Raw genomic sequence first — 12,344 nt, 5'->3', positions numbered from 1 at the left:
TGTACATGCATAGTGCAGCCGTCACTTGGGGCCAACAACAATGCAATCCCCATCTGTGCCTTGACTTATGCAATCCACCCCCATTCGTGGATCAGATGGGATAAAATGGTTCCACTGATATTGTCTCCCACCAGCTGTGAGGTTTGTACAGTTTCCAACTTTTGCACACTCAGACGCAGTCTCCAGAAGAGAATCATTGCTAATTGTGCCACTTGTATAGACATGACATTATGCGTTTCAATATGGTTAGATGATAGTGCAGGCAGTTCACTGCGGAACAAACTGATATTCATGATGAAGACCGTAGTGGCCAACCATCCCTGGTAACACCAGAACTCGTGGAAAGTGTGTGGCAATCAGTTATGCAGAACCGGCACTTCACAATTTCAGACCTCTCTCATCAGTTCCACAGATGTCCCGCTCACTGTTGTGCAAAATGGTTTCCCAGTGGCTTGGTTTTCACAAAGTGTGTGCAAGATAGGTGCTAAGACAACTGACAGAGGAGCACAAAACCAAGTGTCTGGTCACAGCATTGGCATTCTTACAGTGGTATACAGAAAATGTGAGGAGTTTTTGACCATGTTCTCACTTGGGATAAAACATGGGTGTCAATTGCCACACCAGAAATAAAACAACAGTCTGTACATTTGTAGCATAGTGGTTCACCAGCCAAATTCAAGCAGACACTCTCTGTCAAACAAATAATGTGCAGTGTCTTTTCGGATCAATGTGGTGTCCTCCTCTGTGAGTTTTTATCATGATGGGATGCCGTAAATGCTGACTGGTATTATAAGACATTGAAAAATCTGAGGAGGGTGATCCAGAACAAGAGATGTCATATGTTGACAAGAGGTATTATGCTTGTGCCTGACTGTGCAACACCCCACACAGTCAAAAGCACACAAAATGTATGGAATCAGTTTATATGAGAGATCTTCGATCATTAACCCTACAACCCCAAACATGTCCGAAGTGACTTTAATCTCTTCCATCTCATGAAACATTTTTGGTAGAGAAACATTTCCACAATGATTCTGAAGTACAGACTTTGTGGCCCTGGATGTTGGCAGCAGATTTCTATGACATGGGCATACAATTGATGGTGCTCCATTACTATACATGCCTTGACAGTGGTGACTATGCTGAGAAGTAACCTATGAATTTATGTAAATATTCTAATAAATATTGCTTATTTAGATGTCTTTGTTTTCTTTATCTGCCATTGAAACTTACTTTATCAATGCATTTCATGTTTTTAAAATTTCCTTTGAATTAGTGGCGGTTAAAAATTTCTTTCCTAGTGTTTACCATTGGTAATATAGAGCTAAGTACATTTGACTTAGCTATCACACTCTACACTAACTTAATTGCACTGGCTACGATTCTGTCAAGGTTCTATGTACATTGATTAGTGTGTGATGAAACTGTTTAACCAGGTGATGGTCGAGTAAATCAAAATACCCAGCTGTCAGCACTTCAAATTGTATTTTTACGAGAACACAACAGAATAGCTCACGAATTGTATTCCATGAACCCGCACTGGAACGATGAGAAGATATACCAAGAGGCCCGCAGAATTTTTATTGCTGAATACCAACATATCGTCTACAATGAGTATTTGCCACAGATTTTGCGTAAGTGTTACTTATATGTATATACAAATATGTTTTATCAAAAGAGATTCTATTGTTTCCTTTCCAAATTTTGCGAAGAAAATATTCTGACACTATAACTCTTTTTTGTCTTACTCTAGATTTTTATGTTTATTATGATAGATGATATTTACATGTTCATCAGTGCAGTCTCATATTGTGAAGAGTCCCCATTATAACCACATCTTGGTTACTAGTCAACAATGTAGCATAGTGCCAAAATGCCTCTCAGAAATCTGTGTTAGTGAGATGTCTCCTATGAACAATGAACTATGTTTTATTTCTGCTGTATCATATGTTCTACTTTCTTTCAGTTGTTTTGTCATATTCATCATACCATCTAATAAATGGAAACCAGTGAAATATAAATGCTGGCAAACAAATTTAAAAGTTCCCTGTACTGTAGTTCATTGTACAACTACTAAGATTTGTATTTAACAGAAACACTATTGATGAAACAAATAATCAACAGAATAATTCAACAGCAAAAATGACCTGCTAGCACCAGAGGGAGGTATTAATGGTCATGCTCTAAATGAAACATTAATGTACAATTTCTTGTGATCCATTTGGATAAAAAGTTAACATGGACTCAACACATCGTAAATTAATCAAGACCAGTTACACATATGTTACTCTTAGACGTGTCTCTCATTTTGCTGACATAAAGACAACAGTTTTAGATTATTTTGTTTGTTTTTGTTGCCTGTAATCTTACAGAAGTATCTTTCCAGGCAATTCACTTAAAGAATACAAAGTAGTTATTGAGCAGATGAAAGTAGTTAGAACATTGTGTAAGGTAAATAGCTGAAAATCTTGCTACGCTCTCATTATGAAATTTTGGGTTTTTATCCTCATTTACCAGGACATTTAATGCTTAATCTTTAAGATACAAACTGGTGGAAGAATGAGTGTCAAGCCATTCACAATAAACTGCTTGAGGTCAAAAATTATGTTTACTTCAGTATATGTACCTGCAAATAGTTCTTAAGTTTTGCTTGTAGATGATACAAACATTATTGTTATAGATTTACATCAGGAACTCAATAATAATATAATTAATCATGTTTGGAGATAAGGAAATCTTGGAACAAGCTAATAGCCCAGCTTTTCATTGTAGTAAAACAGAGCACATATGTTTTCTTGCATAAAACACTCTTTACCCTGACATCAAACGCTCCAACAATGGGCTTTATGAATAGGACATTTCCACTGTTGGAATTGCTTGGATATTGAAACATTTTTACTTTTCATACCTTCTTTCATTGACCTTAGGTGAACTTAAATTGTCTTACAGGAAAGATTTATTCACGTTTGAATATTTTATGGTTGCTTGGTTTTGCAGTGTAAAGTCCATAAGAGACATTCAAAAATAAACCAGTTTTTCTCTGTAAGAGGGGATGCAGGCTTGTTCAACTAACACAGTCATACTGACTTCAGTATCACATCTACAAATACACCTTCATACACATTCCACTATACACTATACAGTGCATGACGGAGGGTACCTTGTACCACTACTGGTTGTTTCCTTTCTTGTTCCCCTAGTAAACAGAGCGATGCAAAAATAAGTGTCTGTGTGCCTCCAAATGAACCTTAGTTTGTTAGATCTTATCTCTGTGGTCTTTATGTGCAATGTATGTTGCCAGCAGTTGAATCATTCTGCAATCAGCTCCAAATTCCAGTGCTCCACATTTTCTCAGTAGTGTTCCTTGAAAAGAATGTTGCCTTTCCTCAAGGGATTCTCTTTTGAATTACTTAAGCATCTCCACAATACTTGCGTATTATTCTAACCTACCAGTAAAAAATCTAGCAACCTGCCTCTGAACTGTTTTGATATTTTCCTTTAATCCATCCTGGTGTGGACTCTGAATACAAGCAGTACTCAAGACTAGGCTGCACTAGCATCTTATAAAATCTACTTTACAGATGAACACGCTTTCCTAGAACTTTTCCAATACACCAAAGTCAACCATTCATCTTCCCTACCACAGTCCTCATATGCTCATTCCATTTCATATTACTTCGTAGTGTTATGGCCAGATATTTAAATGATGTGGCTGTGTCAAGCAGGACACTAATAATGCTGTACCTGAACATTACAGGTTTGTTCTTCCTACTCACCCACATAACTCACATTTTTCCACATTTAGAGCTAGCTGGCATTCATCACACTAACTAGAAATTTTGTCTAAGTCATCTTGTATCCTCCTACAGTCACTCAACTTCAACGCCTTACAGTACACCGCAGCATCATCAGCAAACAACCATAGATTTTTGCCCACCCTTATGTATATAGAAAATAATAATGGCCCTGTCACATTTCCCTAGGTCACTACTCATGATACTCCTGTCTCTGGTGAACACTCAGCGTCAAGGACAATGTACTAGGTTCTATTACTTAAGAAGTGTTTGAGCCACTCACATATCTGTAAACCTATCCCACATGCTCATACCTTTCTTGACAGTCTGCAGTGGGGCACAATGTCAAACACTTTTCAGAAATCTATAGTATGGAATCTGCCTGCAGCCCTTCATCCATAGTTTGCAGTATATCTTTTGAGAAAAGGGCAAACTGAGTTTCATGTGAGTGATGCTTCCTAAAACTGTGCTGATTTGTGAACATAAGATTCTCAATCTCAAGGAAAATTACTATATTCAAACTTAGAATACGATCAAGAATTCTGCAGCAAACTGATGTTAGAGATATTGGTCTGTAATTTTGTTGGTACATCTTCTTACTTTCCTTATACACTGGAGTAATGAGCCCAGTACCATTGAGAAATCTTTGCAAACGCTCAATGCTGTGTGTCTGAAGATGCTATTTTTATTTATCAGCTCATCGTGTAGCCAGATTTACACATTCTTTTAAAACTCGATCTCAGGATCTATTGACCTGCTTTGAAAATTCCAGAAAAGTAACATCTAGTGTATTTTTCACCCACCACCCTAGAAAAAATGACCTAGAACTCCTAGAAATGGGTTACTACATCCCACGCCAGTGTGGAAAATATACCATATTTACTCGAATCTAAGCCGCACTCGAATCTAAGTCGCACCTGAAAGATGAGACTCGAAATCAAGGAAAAAAATTTTTCCCGAATCTAAGCTGCACCTGAAATTTGAGCTTCAAAATTCAAGGCGAGAGAAAAAGTTTTAGATCGTCCCTCCAAATAGAAACAAAGTTGGTCCATTGTAACATGAGACACAATTGAGGTCGAATGGATGAAGATACAGCTTCAGTAGTTTGGTTCGAGTCGTAAGCTTAACAGTTAAGCTTTACCAAGTAGCCACTGCTATGTGTCAGATGCTCCATCTGTATTTATACAGGTACCCTTCTTTTTTCAAGTGCTTCATCTGGTTTGAATCAATTTCTTCTTTAGCTGATAAGTGCCATTCTCTTTGTTATAGGTGTTTACATCACTCTAAGCTCAAAACGCATTATTGTACTGTGTCATGCATTGTTTGTCGCATTCTGATAGTGAGTGTTTACGACCTGTCGCCGCTTGCGGCCTGGCTTGCTTTTGTGCGTGCTACCGTGACTTATAATTAAAAAAAAAAAAAAGAGAGAGGAATTGTCTCATAACTGAAACAATGACTAGAGATTGCTATTTGTTGTTACTTACACTGCTTTGATAATGATTAACAAGAACCAAATAATAGACTGTGTATGATAGAATTTATTCCAAACAAGAGTTTAGCAAAAATTTTTCTCTGTTTGAAAATCTTTGCAGACGCCTCTTTAGTACATTACATTCTGCACAGAAATTAGAGTCATATTAGATTCGTGCTTCATTTCTGACTGTATCACTATTCAGCATAAGAATTATATGAATATAAACATGACATTATATGTTTATTCTTCCACATTTGCTGTTGTCTCATTCTAGTTTCGTAGTTTATTAGGCAGACAGGATTTAAATGGGATAGCAGCAAACACGAAAGAATACATGGCATAATGTTTACATTCTTCTACCTTTTCTTTAAATTTATTTACTGATGCATAGTTTTTGGCGCCAGTATTTATCTTTGTGCCTGCAAAGCATGCCTGCTACATATATTAGACGGCAGAAGCTAGTTGAGGCGGCACCTACCAACATTTTTCAGAACTTCTGCTTACTTTGCACTTGATTCTAAGCCGCACATGGTTTGTTGGATTACAAAAACAAACAAAAAAGTGCAGCTTAGATTCGAGTAAATTCGGTACTTAGGTCAGATGGTCCAGATGATATGGGAAATGTATCACACAGATGAAGGTCAATTGACAAAGTTGGCTATGAAGGAGCTCTACCTCTCCAACGGACATAGCATGAATTATACTGGCACCAAGTTGCTAAAACAGGTCAGCACTTCCTGGAATTGTGTTTTAAAGGAATTTGTGAAGGTCTTGGTACAGAATGAGATGACAAAGACAGCAGTTACCAGCTAAGTAAGGCCTCAAGTGTGCTCGAAACATGACGACAGTCTATTGGAAGTTCAATTTGTGCCATACCTATTGAAGAGCTGAGCTCACACCACGTAGACATACCTCCTCTGCATCAGCAGTGATCCGACCCCACGGTGGTGCTGCAGAGGCTGAGTAAAGCGACTCATAACCCAGTAACACACTGACTGGCAGGTACTGGGGACCTGAGTTTGGAAGTGGGAGGGAACTGCAGATGGCAACAAGTAATCTTAATTGTGTGCTTCTGCCAAATCAGCACCAAGTCAGCACCATGATGACACCACTAGTCGAATACCCGAGAACATTTCAAACTAATCATATGCCAGGAATGCCTAAAATCACAACATTGCTGTTGTCATTGCCATTTTGATTCTGAAAGTTACTGGTTATACTTTTTACCATTCCAACCTTTGTCTTTTGAAAACTGTTTTGTATCACATTGTGTCATTGACACGTGAAAATTTGATGCTGTACATCATGCAACTGTGGTCAGTTAGCAGGTTTCATCTAAACTCTGCAATGGGAGGTATACTGTGCACAGAAGGGTAAACACAACACTCATGATGCACTCATTCAGTCATACATCATGTTCCACCAAGAACATCAGGGAGAAGAGCTTTTGTGAATGTTGAATGTATCAAGTTTCATGGTAACAGGCAGCAGCAAACACTGCTGGCAAATTTTGTAAACTGTACAACAACAAATTATGGCAAGTGTTAGTCTACTCACATTGACTGATAATTATGGCAGTTACTTCCACATTATTTTACACACACATATTTGCTGCAGAGAGCAATTTGTATGATACCATTATGTGTTCTTTTTATGTATATATTTAATCTTTTCTGTTATTTTTTCTTCTGTTCCCATAGATCTGGAAACAACTCTGTGAAATTAGAAACCAGTAATCAATAAAAACTGTTGTGTTAACAAGATGGACAATTATCCCACAATTAATTCCACTCTGACCATAGTTTACTCGTTGCATCATGCCAAATTTCAAAACAAACTACATTAATCTCTGTTAAAATTTGCCATTCAGTACAACATACTAGCTTCTATAAATCAAATATTCTTTGAGAGAACTGCATAGCAGAGAAAATAATCCTTATGGCTGTACTTTTATTGAAGGCACTACTTACATCTTCAGTCTGGAATCTTCATTATTGGTTGATATTGTGGAACAGTGTTGAATGCCTTCTGAAAATCTAAGGCACAATATATCTACAAGTTGGCGTTTATTATTTGCAAAATATTACACATAAAAAAGTGAGCTGTATTGCACATGAGTGATGTAAATTTACTGCTTGTCATTGTGGCTCTTCAAGTCTCATAGATTTTCATCTTCATCACTCTTCATCAGCTAATTAATATAGAGTCTTTCAAAAGTAAATGATGACATAACATCACAACACAATGTACTTGACTTGTTTATTTCATTTGCATTTAATGCTTTAAACCCATGATGATCAACTTTCGATTAGTAACTTTGACACTTAATATCACCAAGTCAGCAGCTCACAGTGTCTATGAGTGATCTAAAAAAGTTTCACAAGTAGTAACTTGCTGAGTGATGACAAAAAAAATTAACAGACTGGTCCAATTAACAAAAAGGTGGCATTGATCAAATGCTCACTCCTGACAGACTTATTACACTGTGATTGTACTTGTGGAATGTCCATCACTGACTTACTCTGCAACCTTATGTGTTGGATGCTTACTACAGGCTAACATGCTTTGTGCACAACACATATATAAAGATGTATGTTATAGAGGAACTACAAAATAGTATAGCACAATGCTGTTATATTGGTGATGTTGATGTAAAAGACATCAGAGGCAAAAACTTCTAAAACCACGTAAGGCAGTGAAGTTGCCTCAATTAACTACAAACTATATATTAGCATTATTCAAAAAGAAACAAGCCAGAGGTTCTAAAATGTGTATGATGAAAACTGCTGAAGGGACTGTAGTGCCTTTGCCTATGGAAGAAAGAGAGAGGGACAGGGGTGTACACCTAAGTGATTACAGAGCCAGCTCGTGCATACATTAATCATCCACTGTACTCTATTGCACTGAAAACAGAGAAATGGAAGCTGCAAAAGAAGGGTCCTGACAGCGGAAAGAGTACTGGCAATTCATCAAAGAATACCACAAGTGGACAGAGACCACTGAATGTCCATTGCAAGGATCAAGGCATGGCACAAGCAATTTGAGGAGGGATGGATGTGATCGACTGATGACAGATGATGTGAAATGGCACACCACATTACCCGTGTCACAGCCCAACAGGTAGATACCCTCATTATTGGAGATTGGCAGCTTATGGAGGCAGCCATTTTCCCAAAGGTCAGGCTGAGCATTGGAACTGCAGCAGACATTCTTTGATGAATTTCATTACAATTCCTTTATTGGTTTTCATTTTACAGCTTTCAGCTTGTTTCTTTTTTTAAAGACACTAATACTTGAAAAATGACAAAATGACAGACACAGTTTTATGATGTGGAAATTTTAGTGTGCACTGGGATTGCCACACCAAGGATTTTCTGGAAAGTTAAATTATCTGATTGAAATGGTTATGAACTAACATGCTATTCTAGGAACATTATAAAATAAAAATTGGCTGACAAATTTATAACAGTGGAATTTTTACTGGATTGTATGTTAAGATTTAAACATTCTGGAAACAATAATTTTGAATATGTATAATTTTTTAAATGTCCAGTTTTTGGAAAAATTAAAATGTTATTAGAAAGTGAAAATGAGAGTTTACAATTAACATATGTCATCCTGAAACAAATAATTATTAGTGGCATCAAATTTTGAGGAGCACACGGTTTTAGTGAATTGTACATTTAGCATATTTTATCAAAAAAATGTTTTCTCAAAAACTAACTCCACTTGTCATTAGTGGTCTGAAAATTATACATTCAATAATAAAGTTTAGTTTAATACACCAAGGATAGTAATTTAACTGTTTCATGTAGGGGGACAAAGGGTAAAGTGGCTGCTCTAAGAAAGTTGGATTTTTATCAAAACATGATTATTAATAGAAGCTTGCCACTTGTATATTTAAATCTACGTATTACAGGCTTTCATACTAAATATTTACAGTTAAAAATGTATAATGAATATGACAAACATTTTTCATTGTGCACGTATATACTCTGAAAGTGGACAGCTATCATTTTTTAGCTGAAGTAATTTAATATTGGAGGGCAGCGTGGAGGGTAAAAATCGTAGAGGGAGACCAAGAGATGAATACACTAAGTAGATTCAGAAGGATGTAGGTTGCAGTAGGTACTGGGAGATGAGGAAGCTTGCACAGGATAGAGTAGTATGGAGAGCTGCATCAAACCAGTCTCAGGACTGAAGACCACAACAACAACAACAATGCCACCTGTTTGCTACTGCAAGTACAAACATTTCACTGTTCTTGGACTGGACTGCCAATGGTTATAAATGATGAACAGGATGAAATTGTTTTTCTTACGCTGTTTCAAATGTACAAAAAACTTGTACATGTTGACCTTAAAATCTTTGTAAGACTAATGTTAGGTATTTATATTTCTTCCACAACTCTTCATTCCAGTGTAGGTTACAATCATTTTTTACTGCCTTAGTTGCATTTTCGTTCACAACAGGGTTCAGTGTTGTTATTCTGATTTCCAGAACCTGTCACCAAGTTGTAAAATGATGAAGTCAATGTGCAATATTAATTGTTATGTATGGTAGTAACTAACTCTTATTGGGGCAAACAGATTAAAAATGAAATGCTGCAGTTGGGCACCATGGTGGCATTAGTAGTTCACATATGAAGGTGCCAAATTGAAAGAAACTACAGGAAACTTCATTTGTAAACGAAAAGACATTGTTTAAACATTGGTGTAAGACATATTACTCTGTGTATAAGTAATTGAGAATAATGTAAATGACATATGTCATGTCGAATGAATGAAAATCATAAAATCTTTTACTAAAAAATAATGGAAAAACTCACTGCCAACAATGAAGGTGTACATTAGAACTAGTCTGACCACTTCTTGGCAGGCAAGAAGCACTATTCATGGCAAAAAACACACAATGGCCACCCCCCAGCCATTTTACCCAACCTTACCCTGTAATAGGAAACAGAAAAGAAAAAAAATTATTTAACGAGTGACACTATAGCAAGATGGTCTATTCCATCTTGCTATGATCCAGTGTTTCGTCTCAACCCAGCATATCAAAAGCAAGAATTTCTCTACAAAGGTGACACAATGAGGATTTGGGATCCTGGCTCAAAACTACAATTAGATGATGGATTTCCATCCTATAGGAATATTTGTAACAATTTTTTTTTTAATAATAGCAATGGCAGATGTGATGTGGTGTTTTATTTCTTTTTTCTCTTTGCCCCCTTAATGCTGCTACTTGATTACATTGAATTATTTCATATAATTACTTACTTTTTTCTGTGTATCTGTGTCTTTCCTAATTGGAGATTAGATTTTCCAGTATGATTTGACTGTTGTTTACAGGTGAGGATTGGTTGGAGAAGTTTCATTTAAAACCAAATGATACAGGTTACAGTAATTGCTATGACACCTCCATAAACCCAGCAACAATCATAGAGTTCACTCATGCTATATTCAGAGTATTTCATGGAGTTGCTCAAAGTGACTTGCTGTAAGTAGTACTTAATTTTGTATTTTGAAAATGATGAAATTTAGAAATAACGGTTATCCATTACCTTGTAATCAGTAATCATCAAGTTTCTGTGTCAGTGGTAGCCAAACTATGTGTTCTGCACATTAATAAAGTTCTTCCAGAGCCCTACAGAAATTCTGTGTTGATTCAAAAGGTCAAATTTAAAAATTAAATGTTCATGCAACTCAAACTGGAGTAGTCAAAACAACTAATGTGATACTGAGAAATAAGACTTCTGTGTGTTTGTAATGTACTGTAATGGCATTAAATGAAAACATTTTGAACATTTGGTAAGTCTGCATCTATGTACAAACTCTGAAAGCCACTTTGCTGTGCACAATGGAGGGTACTTTGTACAACTGCTAGATATTCCCTTTCCTGTTCCATGCAGTTGGACTGAGGGAAAAAAACTGGGTGTCTGCATCCTCCATAAATTGCTTAGTCCTCCTTATTTGTTGGAATCATTCTACAGTCTATCAGAAATGCTGCCTCTCTAAGCTAACCTGGAGTGCTCTGCAGAAGAGCATGCACTGATTTGAAACTTCCTTGCAGATTAAAACTGTATGTCAGACTGGAACTCAATCCTGCTTAGCCTTTAGCAGCTGATGCTCTTACTGAATCAGCTATACAAGCATGACTTATGAAAAACCCTCATAGCTTTACTTCCAGGACATCATCTCCTTTGCCCACAAAATGCAAGGTCCCTGTCTGGTGCAAAGTTTTTACCTGTGAGAAAATTTCAAAACAGAGCACCGGGAAACAATCATGCAGATTGTGAGTAAGCCCCATCTCTACAATATCCTTTTTTCTAGGGTAGCTAGGCCAGCAGAGTATAAAAGAGAAACTTAGGAAGGTAGGAGAAGAGGTACTGGTAGGAGTACAGCTGCGAGGGCAGGTTGTGAGTTGTGCTGAGGTAGCCCAGGAGCATCCAAGGAAAGGTCTCAGAATTACTATTGCTACCTGAAACCATTAATGCTCAGGTAGTATTAAAAACAGAAAGTTTGCTGGAACCATAAATGAATAGCAATGAAATCATAAGTCCAGATTGGAATACTTATCGGAAGGATAACAGCTCCATCCAGCTGCCTGTAATTTAGCCTACCAAACCCTTCCATCACTGACTCTCCATCAACTCCAAACCCTTACCTCCAGGGACTGTTGATGCCACATTTCTTATACACCAACATCCCTCACACCCATGGTCTTGACACTATTGAACACTATCTCTCCCAACATTCTTCTGACTCAAAACACACTACATCATTCCTTATACGCCTTAACAACTTTGTCCTACCACAAAACTACTTCTCCTTTGAAGGGAAGGTACACAAATAAATCTACAGTGAAGCCATGGGTACCTGCATGGCACCCCCTTATGGCAACCTGTTTATGGGACACCTAGAGGGCACCTTCTAGACTCCCGAAACCCTAATCCCATGGTCTGGTTTAGGTTCATTTATGATATCTTCTTCATCTAGGCTCAAGGCCAAGATGCCCTATTGTTACTGCTTTACAACTCAACACCTTCTCTCTCATCCTCTTCACATGGTCCTCGTCAG

General features: G+C 37.2%; 1 protein-coding gene across 3 annotated transcripts in view; it reads left to right on the top strand.

Moving 5' to 3' along the window:
- Positions 1-12,344, top strand: part of LOC126292013 (peroxidase-like) — a 169,018-nt gene that overhangs the window by 117,490 nt on the left and 39,184 nt on the right. For all 3 annotated transcript variants that reach the window (XM_049985805.1, XM_049985807.1, XM_049985806.1), the window contains 2 exons: positions 1,437-1,634; positions 10,617-10,764. In XM_049985805.1, coding sequence (XP_049841762.1) covers positions 1,437-1,634; positions 10,617-10,764 — 346 coding nt within the window. The remainder of the gene's footprint in view (positions 1-1,436; positions 1,635-10,616; positions 10,765-12,344) is intronic.

This window comes from Schistocerca gregaria, chromosome 9 (assembly GCF_023897955.1).
Source record: "Schistocerca gregaria isolate iqSchGreg1 chromosome 9, iqSchGreg1.2, whole genome shotgun sequence".
Lineage (NCBI taxonomy): Eukaryota > Metazoa > Arthropoda > Insecta > Orthoptera > Acrididae > Schistocerca > Schistocerca gregaria.
The sequence above is the reverse complement of the archived record's forward strand: the minus strand, read 5'-3'. Positions and strand labels throughout refer to the sequence as shown.